This window comes from Cebus imitator, unplaced genomic scaffold (assembly GCF_001604975.1).
Source record: "Cebus imitator isolate Cc_AM_T3 unplaced genomic scaffold, Cebus_imitator-1.0 Scaffold96, whole genome shotgun sequence".
Taxonomy (NCBI): Eukaryota; Metazoa; Chordata; class Mammalia; order Primates; family Cebidae; genus Cebus; species Cebus imitator.
Window position 1 is genome coordinate 3,578,796 of NW_016107411.1, and position 18,720 is coordinate 3,597,515.

The following is an 18,720-nucleotide window of genomic DNA, read 5'->3' on the forward strand; positions in this document are numbered from 1 at the left end:
AGCTCACTGCAACCTCTGCCTCCCACACTCTGGTGATTCTCCCACCTCAGCCTCTCAAGTAGCTGGGACTACAGGCATGTGCCACCATGCCCAACTAGTCGTTTGTCATTTTTTGTAGTGATGGGGTTTCACTATTTGCCCAGGCTGGATGTGAACTCCTGAGCTCAAGTGATCCGCCAGTCTCAGCCTCCCAAAATGCTGGGATTACAGGTGTGAGCCACCACGACCAGACAGAATTGGATTTTAAATGCAGGCAGAGGATTTTAATGTGAAGTGTAGGTGATAGAGAGCTGCTAAAGGTCATTTGGAAAATACCCACCCATTTGAGTCCCTGCATATGTGGGTGTGTGTGGGTAGGCAGAAGGTGGGAGGGAACAGATAAAGGCTTCCCGGTGGCCAAAAAGCATCTCTTCCTCCTTCACTCACCCTTAGCCAGTGGAGATCAGTGGGGCCATTGAGGAGGAGTTCACTGTGGCCCGACTCTACATCAGCAAAATCAAATCAGAAGTCAAGTCTGTGGTCAAGCGGTGCAGGCAGCTGGAGAACCTCCAGGTGGAATGTCACCGCAAGATGGAAGTGACTGGGCGGGAGCTCTCATCCTGCCAGCTCCTCATCTCCCAGGTGAGTGCCTAAGTTTGAGAACCTTCAGGTGCCATGGGAGAAAGAAGGCTATTCTGGGGCTATGGCTGAAACTCCTAGCACTCACCTTTATGTCAAAGTTCTGGGGTCAATTGAAATCAAGGACAGAAGAGCTTGGGTGGCAGGGGTTCAGATCAGGGCCAAAGAAGTAAAGGCTCAGGCTGGGTGCTGCCCCCTGTTCCAAGGGAGCTGAAGGAAGAGCCCCATAGGAATGACCCCTAATCCTGCACCCTTATGGGAAATGTAGCTGGAGGGAGGGCTTGGGAGGAGAGCTGGAGTTGGAGATCTGTGCTGTCTGGGGTTCTGTCCTTTGCTCCGTCTTCTTCCTCTCACCAACTTTCTCCCACCAGCACGAGGCCAAGATCCGCTCGCTTACAGAATACATGCAGAGTGTGGAGCTCAAGAAGCGGCACCTGGAAGAGTCCTATGACTCCTTGAGTGATGAGCTGGCCAAGCTCCAGGCCCAGGGTGAGGCCTTCTTACACCTCCATCTCACCTTCCAGGGCAGAAAAGTCAGCTACATCAAAAGAAATCACCCAACAATCATTCACTCAAAGGATTAACCTGAAATCATGGATGCTAACTCATATGTTAGCCAAGATTTTGCATGTAGCTCATTTTACATAAACCATACACCCTTGTTCTCTGTTTCTGCTATATCAAATCGGACAGTCCTAACCCAGAAGAATATCCCTGTGGGACCATCCCCAGCCCCGCCCGGAGCTCTGGTCACAACATGAAGTCCTGAGAGATAGGTTTGATGTTAACTGTCTTCCCCTCTTTCCTTTAGAAACTGTGCATGAAGTGGCCCTGAAGGACAAGGAGCCCGACACACAGGATGCAGATGAAGTAAAGGTGAGTGGGGAAGGTGTCAGGGACAGTTGGGGCCTGGTGGGGTGAAAGCTGTGCTGGCCCTCACGGAGCTTGTTTCTGGGAGTCTGGTCTTGGAACTTGTGGTGGGGTTGTTTGCAGAAGGCTCTGGAGATGCAGATGGAGAACCACCGGGAGGCCCATCACCGGCAGCTGGCCCGGCTCCGGGACGAGATCAATGAGAAGCAGAAGACCATTGATGAGCTCAAAGAGTAAGGATCCCCAAGGGCAACTCCAGTCCCTCCCGGTGCCTGTCGCCTTGCTGTGCTGACTCACATGCCCCCTCTGGATCTGATTCTTTAACATCCATCCGTGTGTCATTCCTTAAACAATGCCACAACTTTGTAGCCCCACCTCAGGAGATACATGGAATAAGGACTAGTTCCTATCCTTGAGGCTCCTATGGTTAGAGAGCTCAGGACTTCTCGCTCTGTCATGGAAACAGTGGCCTGAATCTGTCCCTGATACCTGAAGGTGGACACATCAATTCTAACTGGACTCACTCATTCAAGAAGAAAGATGTTTGAGGAGCTGGTCTTTCCTTCCCCCTCATTAACATCTTTTTCCCCCTCTCCATTACCTCCTGATGCTCTGTAGCCTAAATCAGAAGCTCCAGTTAGAGCTAGAGAAGCTTCAGGCTGACTATGAGAAGCTGAAGAGCGAAGAACATGAGAAGAGCACCAAACTCCAGGAGCTGACGTGAGTGGCAGGGATTTGCCTGTAAGCCCACAGCCCTGTAGGCTCAGAACTGCCAACTCAGACACACTTGCAGAGGCAGGACACACATACAGATAGGATACGGTGACTTGCAGGAAAAATATGATGGGTAGGGAAAGGACAGAAAGGACACTCAGCAATGACTACCATTGAGTATTAGCCAGCATGGAAAGAGGTTTACAGTGTTCTATTCAGTGGTAAAAAGCAGGTTACAAAACCATATGCATGGTATGATCCCATAAAAATGTATATATGGATAAGTACATATAGAAAAAATAGTCTGGAAGGATGGACACCAGAAAGTTAATGTTGGTTTGATCTGTAAATACTAGAATCATAGGCTTTTTATAAAAACTTGCCTTATCTCTCTTTTAAAAATTCATTTCTAATTTTTACACAGTAAACATGAGTAACTTGTATAATAAATCATAATAGGCTGGGTGTGATGGCTCTTGCCTGTAATCTCACCACTTTGGGAGGCCAAAGCAAGTGGACTACTTGAGCTCAGTAGTTCAAGACCAGTCTGGGCAACATGGCAAAACCCTGTCTGTACTAAAAATACAAAAATTAGCTGGGCATGGTGGCATGCACCGGTGGTTCCAGATGCTTGGGAGGCTGAGGTGGGAAGGATTCCTTGAGCCTGCAGGTTGAGACTGAGGCTGAGGCTGCAGTGAGCTGTGATTGTGCCACTGTACTCTGTCTAGCCTAGATAACAGAATGAGACCCTGTTTCAAAAAATAACAATAGTAATACTTAACTGCAGATAAATGTAATAGAGGAAGAAGCAGGAGGGAGAGTCCTGAGGGACTTTTCTGTTTCCCTTATTTCTCTTGCTACAGATTTCTGTACGAGCGACATGAGCAGTCCAAGCAGGACCTCAAGGGTCTGGAGGAGACAGTTGTGAGTGGTTTCCTTCTGTGCCAAATTCACAGGATTGGGGAGGGAAAGGCTTCATTTATTCCTAACCCTACTCCACCTGCCCTTGCAGGCATTCTATAGCATAATCAAGACACATTTTTCCTAAAGGATGAGTGACTCATTTGATTATAGAGACCGGAGCTTCCTATGTTTCTGGGGGGTAAGATAGACCTGCTATCTGGTTATTCTATTTTTCATCGTTCTTTCTAGGCCCGGGAACTCCAGACCCTCCACAACCTTCGCAAGCTGTTCGTTCAAGACGTCACGACTCGAGTCAAGAAAGTGAGTGCTGTTCTTGGGGTCTTATCAGCCCCCACATCCTCTTCCTATCCTTAGGTTTCTCCTACCCCTGTTGCCCCCAGTGGGGCTGGGTTGGCCTTGGGACTGCCACATCTTTCCTTCTGTCTGTTCTCAGAGTGCAGAAATGGAGCCCGAAGACAGTGGGGGGATTCACTCCCAAAAGCAGAAGATTTCCTTTCTTGAGAACAACCTGGAACAGCTTACAAAGGTTCACAAACAGGTAAGAGTCTACTGAAGGGGTGAAGATAATTTTTGAGGCCAGGTACCTAGGATACCAAATCCTCAGAGGTCCCTTGGATTCAGGAAAATCTAGTTGCATGTTTTCCTTACTGTTCGCTTTTGCTTTCCCTACTAATCCTTCTTTATACAGTATTTGGTCTACTTTTACCTTGTTTTTGTTTCATGCCTGTATTCCCTTCTCAAAGTTTCTAACCCACCTCTGCTCAAAGTGGAATTCCCCAGGCCTATCTTGGAGAGAGAGGTTGAAACTGACAGAGGCATGGGCTATAACAATATACAGGAGGGAGACTGGTCAGATGTTAGCCAGAGATGGAAGGCAGGGAGATGAGAATCAGGGCAGTTGGGCTTCTCTCGTGGAGAGAACTCCATCTGTCAAGGTCTGGGGCAGGCATGTAGGGACATTAAATGATGTCCATGGCCAGGAGCAGTGGTGCACACCTGTAGTCCCAGCACTTTAGGAAGCCAAGGCAGGTGGATCACTTGAGCCCTGGAGTTCAAGACCAACCTGGGCAACATGGTGAAACCCCACCTCTACAAAAAGTACAAAAATCAGGAGGATGTGGTGGCACACACTCATAGTCCCAGCTATTTGGGAGGCTGAGGTAGAAGATTGCTTGAGCCCAGGAAGTAGAGGCTGCAGTGAGCTGTGATCATGCCACTGCACTCCAGCCTGGGTGACAGAGTGAGACTTTGTTTCAATTAAAAAAAAAAGATGGCCCCAAGATGCCCCACCAGCCCCTGGTTGGGGCCCCAGCCACACCTCCTGTGTATTAAGTTGCTGCCTCTCTGTCCCCCTCTTTGCTGCTGCGGTTCCTTAGGTGGATGACTGGGTTTCAAAGGTATGGGGTGGGGAGGCAGAAGGGCAGTCCAGAGGAGTCAGGACAGGAAATGTTTGGTGTGTGCTGGGCAGGGGCACTCTCACTAGCACGAAATATCTGAGCTTTGAAGATAGGCTCAGCGGGCTGTCAACTGGCCCTTTTAACTAATTCATAAAATAAACCCTAACCTATACTTCATTCCTTTCCTTTCAAATCTACCTTAAGATTCCATTTAAACTTACATCCTCACTAGCCCAGCACTTAAACTTCTTTCCCTCCCAGTGTAATGCCCAGCCTAAATAGTAAATACTCAGTACTTTTTTTTTTCTGTTTCCATAATGAATCCCAAACCTGTGCCCAGTGATAATCTACAGTGTTTATTTATTTTATTTAGGCCTGCAGAGGGCTTTGCTACCATTTTTTTTCCTTTGTTTTATTATGAAACTGAGTGACAAAATTATAGAAATTTGAAAGGCAGATGGGAAACATTTGTAATCAGTTCTGCCATTCGATTTTCATTCCTGCACTCATTTGCCCTCTCTGTCCAAATCCATATTATATTGCTTAAAACACACACACACAGACTTGCATGCACACACACACACACACACACACACACACACGTGTGCTACTCTGGGCCTCTCTGCTTTTGAGAAAGCCCTGCTCTATGGAGCAAGCCACCCAAAAAAATTTCCACAAAAAATCACAACCACACACTGTTTCCTTTATCTTCATTGAAGCGTCTGCCTCTGTTCAAAGTCCCAAAAAACAAACATGACTCATCTATAGGATAAATAGAGGACTCACTACAATTTCCTACCTCAGCAGACAAAAGAGCAGAAAAGAAAAGGAGATAAAAAACTTCTCAGTTAACAGAATCTGAATAGCCAGGACTACAGCCCTACTACCAATTAAACTAAACTATTGTCACAGCAAAACATGGCTTATACTCTGTAAATTGTCCAAATGAAAACTGCATGGCAAGGTTCCTATCTTATCCCCTTGAGCCCAGTGTTCCCTGCTATTCTGATTTACCTGCTGTCTTCCAAGGCCCTGCTCCTTTTGCAACCTGTAGTGCCCGTCATTGTGTGGAACTCTGTAAAAAGATCAGGAAGTCTTTTCTGGCTGCAAGGTGGTTGCTACCACGTTCTAGCTTACTTTCAGTGGGGGAGGGATAACCCAGGAAGTCCTTGAATGTGAAGGTAACGAGTGCAAATATTTGCGAGACCTCAAACATTTTCTTTCCTTCCTACCGGGTGGGTGCTGCGTGTCTGTGTGTGTATGGGGGGTGGGGCTCCAGAATTCCAGCTTCCGCTCCTGCTCTGCACTGCACCTGCTCTGCACCCATCCTCCTCAATGCCACAGCCACCAAACTGCTACTGTGCCCTTGCTGCCCCACCCTTTGCATGCCTACAAAGCCCTCTCTGGGGAAGGGGGTCCCTCATCTCGTGGTTGCCCTGGGGCTGTTGGTCTGGTACATGCTGGGAGATGTGGGGGAGGCCAGATGGAGACGGGACATGGCGCTGTCACAAGAGCTCTGGGCTGCAGTGGAGACAGCAGGTTTTGCTGCCTAGAAAATTATGTAACTTTTTAATGCCTGACCACCCACCCTTCGCTCCTGGAAAAGGAATGAGCTGGACAGAACAGCCCATTACATAAAGGCAATGAGGCCTTTTGAGGAAATGACATGGTCTCCATCTTCTCTGATCCCTGATTTTTCTTTCTTCTCTCTCCCCACCCCTGTCCCCTGCACTCCTCTGGGTGACTGCCTTGGGTCACTCGCCTTCCTTTCCATTTCTTCCCTTTGGCTCACCCCGTAGCTGGTACGTGACAATGCAGATCTGCGTTGTGAGCTTCCTAAACTGGAAAAACGACTTAGGGCTACGGCTGAGAGAGTTAAGGCCCTGGAGGGTGCACTGAAGGAGGCCAAGGAGGGCGCCATGAAGGACAAGCGCCGGTACCAGCAGGAGGTAGACCGCATCAAGGAGGCTGTTCGCTACAAGAGCTCGGGCAAGCGGGGCCATTCTGCCCAGATTGGTGAGTGGGTGTTAGCAGGCAAGGTGGGAGTATCCCCTGAGGCAAATTCAACAAATTCCTAATTGCCAAGCAACTCGGTTATGGCTTCTTACCTACCCCCAGCCTCATCCCACTTCCCCCCCAAAAAGTAAAAAAGTGATGACGTTACAAGCAACTCAGTTCAACTGCAGCTAAATGACCTCAGGGACCGGGGCAAATGCAGGGTCATAGCCTCCTCATGGCTGTTTCCTTTCTTTACTGCAGCCAAACCTGTCCGGCCTGGCCACTACCCAGCGTCCTCACCCACCAACCCCTACGGCACCCGGAGCCCTGAGTGCATCAGTTACACCAACAGTCTCTTCCAGAACTACCAGAATCTGTACCTGCAGGCCACACCCAGCTCCTCCTCAGACATGTAGTGAGTGACCACAGTGTGGGTTGGCGTCCCACCCAGGCTCACTGGAGCCTAGAAGCATAGGGTTGGGTCAGTTATTGGTTGTGGCTTAATCATTTTCCTCAACCTTGTCTCAACTTCATGCCTATGATTCGAAGGTGGGTGTCGGGCCGGGCACGGTGGCTCAAGCCTGTAATCCCAGCACTTTGGGAGGCCGAGGTGGGTGGATCACGAGGTCAAGAGATCGAGACCATCCTGGTCAACATGGTGAAACCCCGTCTCTACTAAAAATACAAAAAATTAGCTGGGCATGGTGGCGTGTGCCTGTAATCCCAGCTACTCAGGAGGCTGAGGCAGGAGAATTGCCTGAGCCCAGGAGGCGGAGGTTGCCGTGAGCCGAGATCGCGCCATTGCACTCCAGCCTGGGTAACAAGAGTGAAACTCCGTCTCAAAAAAAAAAAAAAAAAAAAGAAGGTGGGTGTCTACCCTCCCAGCCTGTGGCCATGTTTGTTGTCCTCTGCTCTCTGGGGATGGGGAGGGCTGTGCAGCTCTATCACTGAGGGTGAGTGCGGATTAGTGATCCTCAGACTAGTGGAGGGTGGGTGCCAGATGCTGCCTCTTTCCTCTGCCCCCTCCAGCTTTGCTAACTCCTGTACCAGCAGTGGAGCCCCATCTTCTGGTGGCCCCTTGGCTTCTTACCAGAAAGCCAACATGGACAATGGTGAGTGAAAAAGATGGGTAATCCCACCTTTGGGGTCCTCAGAGCAAGTTGAGAGGCATAAAAGAAAGTGACCTTAGTCTACAAGAAATACTAACTGAACCTTTCGGGTGTGCCAAGGCTTCAAATAAAAAAGTACAGTTGGGTGTGGTGGCACGCACCTGTAGTCCCAGCTACTTGGGAGGCTGAGCTAGGAGGATTGCTTGAGCTCAGGAGCTTAAGGCTGAAGTGTACTGTGATTACATCTGTGAACAGCCACTGCACTCAGCCTGGACAACATAGTAAGGCCCCAACTCTAAAATAATAATAATACATATATTTTAAAAAGTGACCCTGTACCAGCAGCTTGAGCACTGCTCAGTCCTTTAGGTCTCAAACTGCCTCGGAAGTGGATTCCTCCTATTACCATGCGAGTCCTCACCCTTACCTTCCAGTCCCCCTTTCCTCTCCTTAGCCAGGGGCCAGGGAGACTTTTTCTCCAACAAAATAATGATGCAGCTTGGGATAACTAAGGAGAAAGTGTCACAGCTTATTTTTTTCTCTAAGGAATTAGGATGGGAGAGGGTTTCAGCAAACTGTTTCTAACATCCAGTCTCCTTTTTTCTTCTTCTAACCGTGTTTTCTCAATGATGATCTCCTCAGGAAATGCCACAGATATCAATGACAATAGGTACAGCAGTCCCTACTACCCCTGGGTTCTCTGGGTGGGACCAGAAGAAATGATTAAATTTCCCTTGTGCCCCACTTGGAGGTTCCTGGAGCCTTGGGGGGAGGAGGAAGTAAGACTTATTCTTTCCCTCACTGCATTGTCCAGGAGATGCAGTCAGTCCTCTGCCGCAGTGCGGTGTCTCCCTCCTCCAATCCCATCTGTGGCTTCTCCCTATTCCAGTGAGAAGGTCTGGATGAAAACATCATGGGCGTCTGATGACTGGGTTTCTCTCCTACCTTTGGGAGCCTTGTAATATTGGACAAGTCATTTATGTCCCTCTGGCCTTGAGTTTCCCTGTATTCCTGTATAATACGAATAGTCCCTGCCCTTTGTGATCTCACAGAAACCCTCTTAGAGCAGAGTGACCATGATGACAAGACTACTTTCATTTTTATGGAGCTGATCGTGGTGGGTTTCTTCCTCCAGAAGTGACCTGCCTTGTGGCTATGAAGCTGAGGACCAGGCCAAGCTTTTCCCTCTCCACCAAGAGACAGCAGCCAGCTAATCTCCCACATCCACGGCTGCATACCTGCACTTTCAGGTAGATCAGGCTGCTTCCCTTTTTGCTGACAGCCTCTTTGGTTCTCCTGCTGCTTCTTTTTTTTTTTTCCATCTCAAAACATTTTACCCTTCAACTCCCGCTTTCCCCTGCTGGGGGCTACGTCTGTGCTGCCCCATGTAACCTGGACACTGACCTTCCCTGGCCGCTTTTGCTTTCCCTTAGGCTATAGCGGTAATTACAGTACTGTCTTTTTGCCACTAGGGGTCACTGTCACATGTCCAAAGAAGAGAGCTTGGCCTCTGTAGATTAGAGCCATATGGGGATGGTAGATGGCAGATCTATCGGGAGACCCTGGGAGGCCATCACAACCCCACCTCTACCTCCACCCTGAAATAATTTTGGATGGATAGGTGTTTTTGGAACTAAGACATCTCCAGTAAGGAGATGTTTTGCCTGCACCTGTGTCCCATCCTCCTCCCATGTGTGTATGCCACCAGTAAGCTTTAGGACGTGCCTCACGAAATCAGTCAGTGCTCCCCTCCCATCTTTCTCAGTGGAGGTGGAAAAGCCCCTCTTTCTCCTCCTCTGTCCTCAGGTGCTCTCCTCTAGCAGCACAGGAACCTTCTTTGTTCTTGTGTATCACCAGGTTTCTCACCAAAGTTGCTTTAGGGCCCAGAAGTGGCACAGCGAACATGGCCAGTTCTTACTGGGCTGCATCTAAGCTGAGGCCTCTCCAGGGGTTTCCCAGAATAGTAGACCCGGCACACACAGGCAGAAAAGCCTGAGAAGCAGAGAAGGAGGAATGCGGAAGAGGAGTCGGGGAGGCCTGGGGTGGAGGTGAAGGGCTGGGTCGCGAGGGTAGGGGGTCTGCTGGTTGGTATTAAATGAACAGGATGGTAAACCAACATGTGTGCAGATGCCACCTGTTCCTGTTCCATGGCGTAGCTCCAAGCTGAGCCCTCACACCCTCTTTCTCTTTCTTTCCCAGTTTCTAAGAGGGACTGAGGCCTCTTCTCTCAGCATGCTGCAAACCTGTGGTCTCTGATACTAACTCCCTCCCCATTCCCTGTTGTTGGACTGTACTATGTTTGATGTCTTACTTACTCTGTATCTCTTTGTACTCTGTATCTATATATCAAAAGCTGCTGCTATGTCTCTCTTCTGTCTTACTAAGTATCTACTGATGTATTTAGCAATTTCAAAGCATAGTCTACCTTCCTTATTTGGGGCAATAGGGAGGAGGGTGAATGTTTCTTCTTTCTTATACTTGTCTCACACTGAGTGGTGTTAGTCACCGAGTAGAGGTCAGAGAAAATGACAAAAGGAAAAACGGGAGTTAGAGGGCTGTGACCCTTCACACACATATACACACACACACACACACACACACACACACACACACACACACACACACACAAAGCCTTAAGCAGAAGAATGTCCTAGCATCATAAGACAGAGAAATAGACTCTTCCTCCCTCCTTTCACGTATAGCACAGGGGAAGGTGAAATGGAAGGGCTGCTAAATGAGACATATAATTTTCTTCATACACCCCTCACCTTAATCAAAGGATTTGGGTGTTTACCTCTGCCCTACAAAGCCTGCCTTTTGCCTCTCTCTTCCTGTTTTCCCCTGGACTGAGAAATGGGTTGCTCGAGGGACCATTTCCCTTTTTCTTCACTGCTCCTTTTGATATTCCCTGCCCCAGAGCTCGTGACCAGAACCCAGAGTTGATTTAAAATATTTTGAAAAGTTGAGGAGGCAGACTGCTCCCAGCAGCCTGTCAATGGCGGCTCATCTGTCCATGGTGATGGTTACAGGCAGGTGTAGTCAAAATGATTGATTCCTTGGGTTTGGGGGTGAATAGGCTGGGAAATTTGAGCCTTTCTTTTTGTTGCAGTGCAATGAGCTGGATTCCTTTCTCAGGCCTGTACTGGACCACACACTCCTCACATCTCCATCCACCCTTTGGTTTGGGGGCTTCCAGCTCATTGGCAAAATCTGTCTAGTTGCCTTCCTTTCAAGCTGGAGCCTGCCCTTTCCTCAACATACATTTTTTTCTCCACAAAGATTTCCTTCTCTAATGTCCCCATCTGGTATTAAGTGCACTTTAAAGAAAGGAGCAGGGTGGATTTTCAGGAGATGGGGAGCTCTAAGGCTTGACCCTGAGGGCTCTTCTCCCAGCCATTCTCAGCCCACATGCAGCACCTCCCATACTGAAGAGGACTATTGTTTTTGTTTCAGATGGTCCTTTCCTTCCACATGGTGCTAAGGTGGTTTTCTAGGTAACTGCAGGGATGGAGGTCACTAGCCAGTCCAAACCAGGAGAGAAAGTCTGGTGTCCTGATATCCAGTCTTATCTAGGACAGAAGACCAAGATTCTCCAGTGGCAGGGCAGCCCATCACCCAGCTTCTAAGTCAGGAAAGGAAGCTGAGTGGGAGTGCCAGCTGACAAGCGCAGGCTGCACTGGCCCATGACGCCTTCAAGGGAGAGAGGCTCTGCTCCCTTTACCTGCTGAGCTCCTTTCAGCAGTTAAGGAGAACTTCAGGGGGAAAAATATCAGCAGGGTATGGAATAAATCCAAAGTGGGTGGTTTTTAAACATTTTTCAAAACAAATCTTACACAGAATCCCAATATAAAAAATAAAGTCACGCAGACCTGGGCAGTTTGCATTTTCTTTTTTGGTGGAAGAATCCTCAAGGTCTCTTAAAACTGTTCAAGGGCGCCTCAGCGAATGAGCCCTGAACAGTCCTAAGAGACCCTGAGGATTCTGTTGAGTAGTTTGAAAACCATTGTTCTGAGGAAGGGGGTCCAATCTGGCTCCTCCACACTAAAGCTGCAACTCACAGAAAAGAGGGCGCAAGGGTGGGGCAGACAAGCCAGTCTGTCTCCAGACACACTAGGGAGGAAGGGAGGTTCCTGTGCGCCTGTGGACTTAGGCTAATGTTTGCTGCCAGCAGGGCATCTAAGAATCCAGGGGATTTTATGTAATGTTGCCACCACATGGTTCTTTTAAAAACACATAAGAAAATGTGAGGGTGTAGGGCAGATGAGGAGAGAGATGACACAGAGGGAGCAGCCTTCTCTTTAGCAAGATGTAAGGGAAATATAATTCACTTACATAAAAAAGAAACAACATACACGCAAACCCTTCACCAGAAGCTTCACACTACATCCTCCTCCTCCCCCTGCTCCCCACCTTCACCGCATCCCTTTCAGAGCCAGGGTCACTGCAAGGGGCACCTGGCCTGCCCACTCACATCTGCCAAAATGTTGCATGCCAGTGTGGAAGACAAACCAAATTGCACAACCCCCTGTGTGTATTTAATTGGTGTACATAGATATCTTTAAAATAAAATAAATTCAATGATGACTCTATGTTGTTGTAAATATTCTTTATCCCTCCTCCATCTCACTCCCTTCCTTGGATATAATGGAACTTGATAGAATATATCTTTCCAGATGTTTTGCTACAGATTTACATACAGGCTTGGCTTTTTTCCCATTTGACACTATATCCTGGAGATCTTTTTATGTCAATATATATCCATTGACCTCATTAAAATAAAATTTTTCACATATTTATCCTACAATTCATTCAGCCAGTCTACTACTGGTGGATATCTACACTGTTTGTAATTTTTACCGAAAATGGTATCTTGTTCCTTCATTTTTTATGCAGAGCAGCGTCAGTCCTGGCATCAATTCCTTCCCTCTCCAGTGTGTCACTCTCTCTCCACAGCCAACAGATCAATATTCCTGTCCCAAGATCATCCACTACAATCACCCTTCCAACCCATTTTTTTTTTTTTTTTTTTTTTTTGAGACAGAGTCTCCCCCCTCTTTTTCCAGGCTGGAGTGAAGTGGTGCGATCTCAGCTCACTGCAACCTCCACCTCCTGGGTTCAACTGATTCTCCTGCCTCAGCCTCCCAAGTAGCTGTGATTACAGGCATGCACCACCATGCCCAGCTAATTTTTGTATTTTTAGTAGAGGCAGGGTTTCACCATGTTGGCCAGGATGGTCTTGATCTCTTGACCTCACGATCCGCCCACCTCGGCCTCCCAAAGTGCTGGGATTACAGGCATGAGCCACCACATCAGGCCCCAAACCCCATTTTAAAGTGTAGTCCACCTCTCTTCTTTGCTCATACCTCAGAACTTCTCAGATGGAGAAAACTGCACACCCAAAAAACTGGAGCAAGTAAAACTGAAGAGCCTACAAACCTACAAGGACCTCTGGTGCTGCTCACTTTCTTCTCCTATTTCCCAGAGCAAGGGTCTACACCCTTTCCACCCTTCTCTCTCAGCCAGCAACTTTCTCATCTGCTTCAACGGGAAAATTAAGGCACTTGAGCTTGAAATTCTTTATCTTCCCCCCACCTGCCCACATGCACCTAAACAATTACCCATCTATGTCTGCACATATCCTTTCCTTCCCCCTTCTGACAAGTGATAAATCTCCTTTCTCTGGGCTAACATGAATCCCTTCTAGATATTTAATTCTTGAGATACTGATGTAGAACCTCAATATATAAATATAGAAAATATACAAAACTGCTGGGCACGATGGCTCACACCTATAATCCCAGCACTTTGGGAGATCAAGGTGGGTGGATCATGAGGTCAGGAGTTTGAGACCACTCTGGCCAACATAGTAAAACCCCGTCTCTACTAAAAATACAAAAAATTAGCTCGTTGTGGTGGTGTGCACCTGTAATCCCAGCTATTTGGGAGGCTGAGGCAGGAGAATTGCGTGAACCTGGGAGGTGGAGGTTGCAGTGAGCAGAGACTGCCATTGCACTCCAGCTGGGGTGACAGTGCAAGACTCCATCTCAAAAAAATATATATATATAAAATTGATAAACTGATGGAGACTTAGGAGTTTTCACCTTTTTTATTTTTTTTAAGTCTTGCTCTGTCCAGGCTGGAGGGCAGTGGCACGATCTTGGCTCACTGCAACCTTTGCCTCTCAGGTTCAAGCAATTCTACTGCCTCAGCCTCCTGATTATCTGGGACTACAGGCACACAGCAACATGCCTGGCTAATTTTTATATTTTTAATAGAGATGGGTTTTCAACAGGCTAGCCAGGCTCGTCTCCAACTCCTGGCCTCAAGTGATCCGCCTGCCTAAGGCATCTTCTTTATTAATGCCTGTCTCAATGATCTCATCTTGTAAAGGTCCCTCCCTTAAGAGTCCCTCCCTTTACCATGTGTTTCTCTATCTTACTTGTTTTCTTAAAGCCAAATATCCAGAAATCATCCTAAGCTCCCCACCCCCACTTTCTCACCCCCATTCATTCCTTAGCCCATCTTGATCTGCCGCTTGTTTTGTCCAAAACTGCTTTTCCAAACGGCACTAGTTACCATATACAGGGGACATTTCTCTTGGACAACAGTCCTTCTCTTGCTTCACCTTTCCATGATGTATGACACTTCTTCACTCCTTCCTTCTTGAAACGCAACTCCCCTTGGGTTCTGTGATGCTGCTCTCTTGGCTCTCTGTAATTCTCTGGCCACCCTTCTGAGTCTTCCTCCCCAACCCTCTTAAATGCTGCCCTATCCCAGGGCTCAGCCTTTGGTTCCTTCCTTGCTCTAAGATATGTCATCCATGCCTGCAGATTCCACAACAATTCTTAAATCTATATCCCCAGTCCCGACGATTTTGCTGAGCTGTGGGAACTTACCAAACCGAACTTACCTTTCCCTGAAACTGCTCCTTTTCATGTCACCATCATTTCTTTCATGTCATCATCATCATTAGCCAGAAGCCTTAGATTCACTCTCAATGCCTCCCCCCACATTCAGATAAATTTTCCAAGTTGACATCAAACTGCATCTTTAGATGCCATCCCTTCTTTCAAACCCAGCAGCCACTGCTTTAGTTCATTATCTGTGCCTGAACTTGTGCAATACCTGTCACCCTCCAGGAACATGCCTGAGTGGTCCTTCTAAAAGCACATCAAATAGATTCAAGCTGCTTAAGGCATTGCCAGTGCCTACCCTCTCTAAGTTTTGTTTCTTCCCAGTGGTTCTCAAATCTTAGGCCTTAATACTTACATCTCCCAGAAAGGGACTAGTCCTTCCTTCCTCCCTTCCTTCCTTCTTTCTTTTTTGAGACAGAGTCTTCCTCTGTCCTCAGTGCAATGGCGTGATCTTGTCTCACGGCAACCTCTGCCTCTGGATTTCAAGTGATTCTCCTGTCTCAGCCTCCCGAGTAGCTGGGACTATAGGCACCCGCCATTGTGCCCAGCTAATTTTTGTATTTTTGTACAGATGGGGGTTTCATCATGTTGGCCATGCTGGTCTTGAACTCCTGACCTCAGGTGATCCACCCGCTTTACCCTCCCAAAGTGCTGGGATTACAGGCATGAGCCACCGTGCCTGGCCCAGTGTTTTGTGTTTTTTTTTTTTTTTTTTTTTTTTTTTTTTTTTTGAGACGGAGTTTCACTCATGATACCCAGGCTGGAGTGCAATGGCGCGATCTCGGCTCACCGCAACCTCCGCCTCCTGGGTTCAGGCAATTCTCCTGCCTCAGCCTCCCGAGTAGCTGGGATTACAGGCATGCGCCACCATGCCCAGCTAATTTTTTGTATTTTTAGTAGAGACGGGGTTTCACCATGTTGACCAGGATGGTCTCGATTTCTTGACCTCGTGATCCACCCGCCTCGGCCTCCCAAAGTGCTGGGATTACAGGCTTGAGCCACCGCGCCCGGCTAGTTTTTTCTTGTCTCCGTGTCTTTTGTACGCTGTTCTGTCTAGAAAGACTTTTAACCCCTATCTCTGAACTCCACCCACCTTTCTAAACTCAGTAAACTGTCTCCATCCTCTTTTAAGCCTTCCCTGACCAGCTACATTTCCTTATTTTTGTATCATTGGCTTTGCTTCATACACAGCTCTAGGCCATTAGACTCCCAAATCAGTCCCTACAACAGGACCTGGTACAAGTAAGTGCTCAATAAATACTTGTTAAACGAATGAATGAATTTAAAGACGCCTGAGACCACTGTTAAGAAATTCGGATTTCCAGACCCCTCCCCTTCCCAACTCCCACTCGTAAGAATGCTTTCGCATCAGCCTCAGGCCCGAGGTTACTTATTAGAAACTGGGCAAAGTCGGAAGGCGGCCACTTTGCAGCAAAGAAGCCCTAGACCTGGGAGTGAATCAGGCCAGCTCAGGCCGCACTGCGGTCTCCTGGTTGACAGGTCGAGGGGCCTGGCGGGCGGCTCGCGTCGCCAGCTTACAGCGCTCGCGCGCGCCAGGTGAGCCCACTCACTGCGCGGACGTTGGGACTGGCTGGCGCGGGGGGGCGGGGCCAGCGTCGCCCCGCCCCGCCCCGCCCGGCCCTGCTCACGCGTCCGTTGTCCGGCCTCCGGTCACGTGACAGCAGCGCAGGTGAGCGCCGCTTCCGGGGTCGGGCGCCTTGATCGCGGCCGGCTGGGGTTTCCACTCGGTCGGTTGCGCGGGAGACTATGGCGTCCTCCTCTGTCCCACCGGCCACCGTACCGGCGGCGACAGCAGGCCCCGGCACAGGTTTCGGCTTCGCCTCCAAAACCAAGAAGAAGCATTTCGTGCAGCAGAAGGTGAAGGTGTTCCGGGCGGCAGACCCACTGGTGGGTGTGTTCCTGTGGGGCGTAGCCCACTCGGTGAGAACCGGTCCTAGACCCCCGCAGCCCTGTCCAAAGCCCTCTGCTCCGAGACGTCCCGGTTTCCAGGTTCCAGCCTCCGGAGCCCCACGCGCTGCCACTCCCCTCCCCCGAGCTGCCTTGGTCCTTGTCCAGGAACCCCCAGGTGTTCCCCCAGCAGGTTTTCTGATTGCGGACTTTTTTCTCTTCATCAGCCCTTTACTGCTCCACTCTAGTTCCACCTTTCCCCCTGAAATCCAGCTCCCTGTGCTTTAACTCCTTCCTGCCGTGTCCAGCTTCACTCTCTGGCTACGGAGGCTGGCCAGGACTGGGCGCTAACAGGGAGGACATTAGGGGGAGTGGCTTTTTCTTGGGTGGTGTTGGTGAGAGTGTAGGTGGAGGGTGGGGGGCCGAGGGGAGTAGATGGATGAAGAGGTTCTTTCATTTTGCTTTCCACCTTGCTTTCCAGCCCCGGTTCTTGGCTTTTGAATCTTGGCTTTGTCTAGGGGAAGCTCCAGGTTTCCTGGACTTTCTAATCCTGCTTCTCCCTTCCTTTCCCTTCCAGAGGTACAGCATTTCAGAGAAACTACCCCACCCTGAGCTAGAAGTTGCAGTCTCTCAGGACTTATGTATATATGCCTTTGGTCATAACTGCATCCTCACGCTGGCTGGAGCGATCGGTTTTGGTGTAGGTGGCAGCGATTGTTGACCAAAGAGAAGGCTGAGGAGCTCTGGCTCTGGGGTCACTATGGTGGTGAACTTAAGAAGCAGGAAACTGCTCTAGGGGGTAGGGCCTGGGAGTCAGGAGGCAGCCAAGGAGACTTCCAACCCCTTTCCTGAGGATACCTCAGGTGAAAGAAGCACAGCCATTGCCCATCTTCCGTCAGGTCTGGAGTGGGAGAAATAGAGTGATCTTGAATGTGACAGGGAATATTTTCGAAATCAACGTTCTTGAATGATTATAGTCATGGCTGCGTTGTGGGGATGAAAGTTGTGAGGAAGAATACAGGTTTTGTCACATTTTTAATTTGTAGTAAAGAATTTCTTAACCACAGATTAGGAATGTTGTTTGTGGCCAGTCAGATCGCCTTTGGATTTGTGACTCTCTGGGTGGTAAGCTCTTAGTGAGTATTCAGTGGAAGGCACTTCGCATGGGGAAGGCTGATAGAAGTAGGGCTGCCTCTCATATGTACCTTCCAGGTGATTCATCCATCCCTGTGGGATGCTTAACAGGGAGGGTTTTCCCTTGTTAAGGATTGGGGGAGTTACATGTAAGACCTACCTCAGCTTCACTAGGTATATAATATACTCTAGCCCCAGCACCCCACCCTCTGCCAACACACATCTACTTCAAGTGTTTGGAATGGAGAAATTCCTTGAACATATGTCTTAGTGATGATTCAGCTTGCCTAGCAGGTGGGGAGGAGGGGGCAGGAAGAACTCTAGCTGAATTTTAGGCTGGGAATCTCAAGTGGCTTTTTTTTTTTTTTTTTTTCTGGAGGAATATGTTCTGTTCTCCTTTTCTACTGAGAACGGGAGGAGTTGCTTGCACAGCAGTGTGTGGGATTTAGGTTAGACTGCAGTTCATAACCTCTGTGGAATGATCTAGTAAGGATAGGCAAGGGATTCATTTATTTGGTTAATAGACATGTCAGGATCACTGTGTGCCAAACACTGTGCTAGTTAGACACCTGAGAGATGGAGAGGACTCGAACGAGCCTGTGTTCTTTAAGAGCTCACAATCTAGATGAGTGAACTTACATAAACTAGTGATTACAGTCATGTGGTAACAAAGGCAGGTGAAAGGTACTGTAGCAACACCAAGGAGAAAGCACAGCTCGGGATTTCTGAGTAGCAGAGCTTCCTTTCTACCCTGAATTAGCAGACTGCAGATCCTGGGGGCTGAGGAGAACATGTGACGCTTCTGTCCTCTGTGCTGTGGATTAGTTTGGCTTTAGGGAACAGATGCCTAATGAGCTCATATCCTCTGATTGCCTGCATTCCCTCTGAAATCAGCTGCTCTGCCTTTACCTTACACCTAGACAGGTGGGGGCCTACTGCAAACAACTGGGTCAGAGTGGTCTAGGAAGACTGGTCCTGTTTGCAAAGAGATGCCTTCTGCAGGATATGGACATTTATCCTTTTGGCTGCGGTTGGCCCCTCAGAATCCCAACTCTCTTGTGCATTTTAAAAATCTTTGTTTTTTTCTTTTTCTAATGGAACACATAGCTGTCTTGAGTCTGCAGAGTTTTTTTT

General features: G+C 48.6%; 2 protein-coding genes across 4 annotated transcripts in view; both read left to right on the forward strand.

Annotated features, from left to right (window-relative positions):
* Positions 1 to 12,211, forward strand: part of KIF5A (kinesin family member 5A) — a 38,572-nt gene extending 26,361 nt beyond the window's left edge. The window contains exons 16-29 of one of the 3 annotated variants that reach the window (XM_017536226.2): positions 433 to 621; positions 990 to 1,107; positions 1,430 to 1,494; positions 1,612 to 1,721; positions 2,107 to 2,208; positions 3,066 to 3,126; positions 3,355 to 3,426; positions 3,560 to 3,664; positions 6,323 to 6,539; positions 6,783 to 6,936; positions 7,551 to 7,633; positions 8,273 to 8,300; positions 8,766 to 8,880; positions 9,830 to 12,211. In XM_017536226.2, the coding sequence (XP_017391715.1) occupies positions 433 to 621; positions 990 to 1,107; positions 1,430 to 1,494; positions 1,612 to 1,721; positions 2,107 to 2,208; positions 3,066 to 3,126; positions 3,355 to 3,426; positions 3,560 to 3,664; positions 6,323 to 6,539; positions 6,783 to 6,936; positions 7,551 to 7,633; positions 8,273 to 8,300; positions 8,766 to 8,844 (1,383 nt within the window). In that variant the 3' untranslated portion in view covers positions 8,845 to 8,880; positions 9,830 to 12,211. Of the gene's footprint in view, positions 1 to 432; positions 622 to 989; positions 1,108 to 1,429; positions 1,495 to 1,611; positions 1,722 to 2,106; positions 2,209 to 3,065; positions 3,127 to 3,354; positions 3,427 to 3,559; positions 3,665 to 6,322; positions 6,540 to 6,782; positions 7,071 to 7,386; positions 7,759 to 8,272; positions 8,301 to 8,765; positions 8,881 to 9,829 lie in introns of those variants that run through there. The other 2 variants (XR_001827478.2, XR_001827479.2) reach the window with 2 other exon arrangements.
* A 3,976-nt stretch (positions 12,212 to 16,187) lies between these two features.
* PIP4K2C (phosphatidylinositol-5-phosphate 4-kinase type 2 gamma) overlaps positions 16,188 to 18,720 on the forward strand; it is a 10,802-nt gene continuing 8,269 nt past the window's right edge. The window contains exons 1-2 of the mRNA XM_037741257.1: positions 16,188 to 16,731; positions 17,030 to 17,152. Coding sequence (XP_037597185.1) covers positions 16,312 to 16,731; positions 17,030 to 17,152 — 543 coding nt within the window. The 5' untranslated portion in view covers positions 16,188 to 16,311. The remainder of the gene's footprint in view (positions 16,732 to 17,029; positions 17,153 to 18,720) is intronic.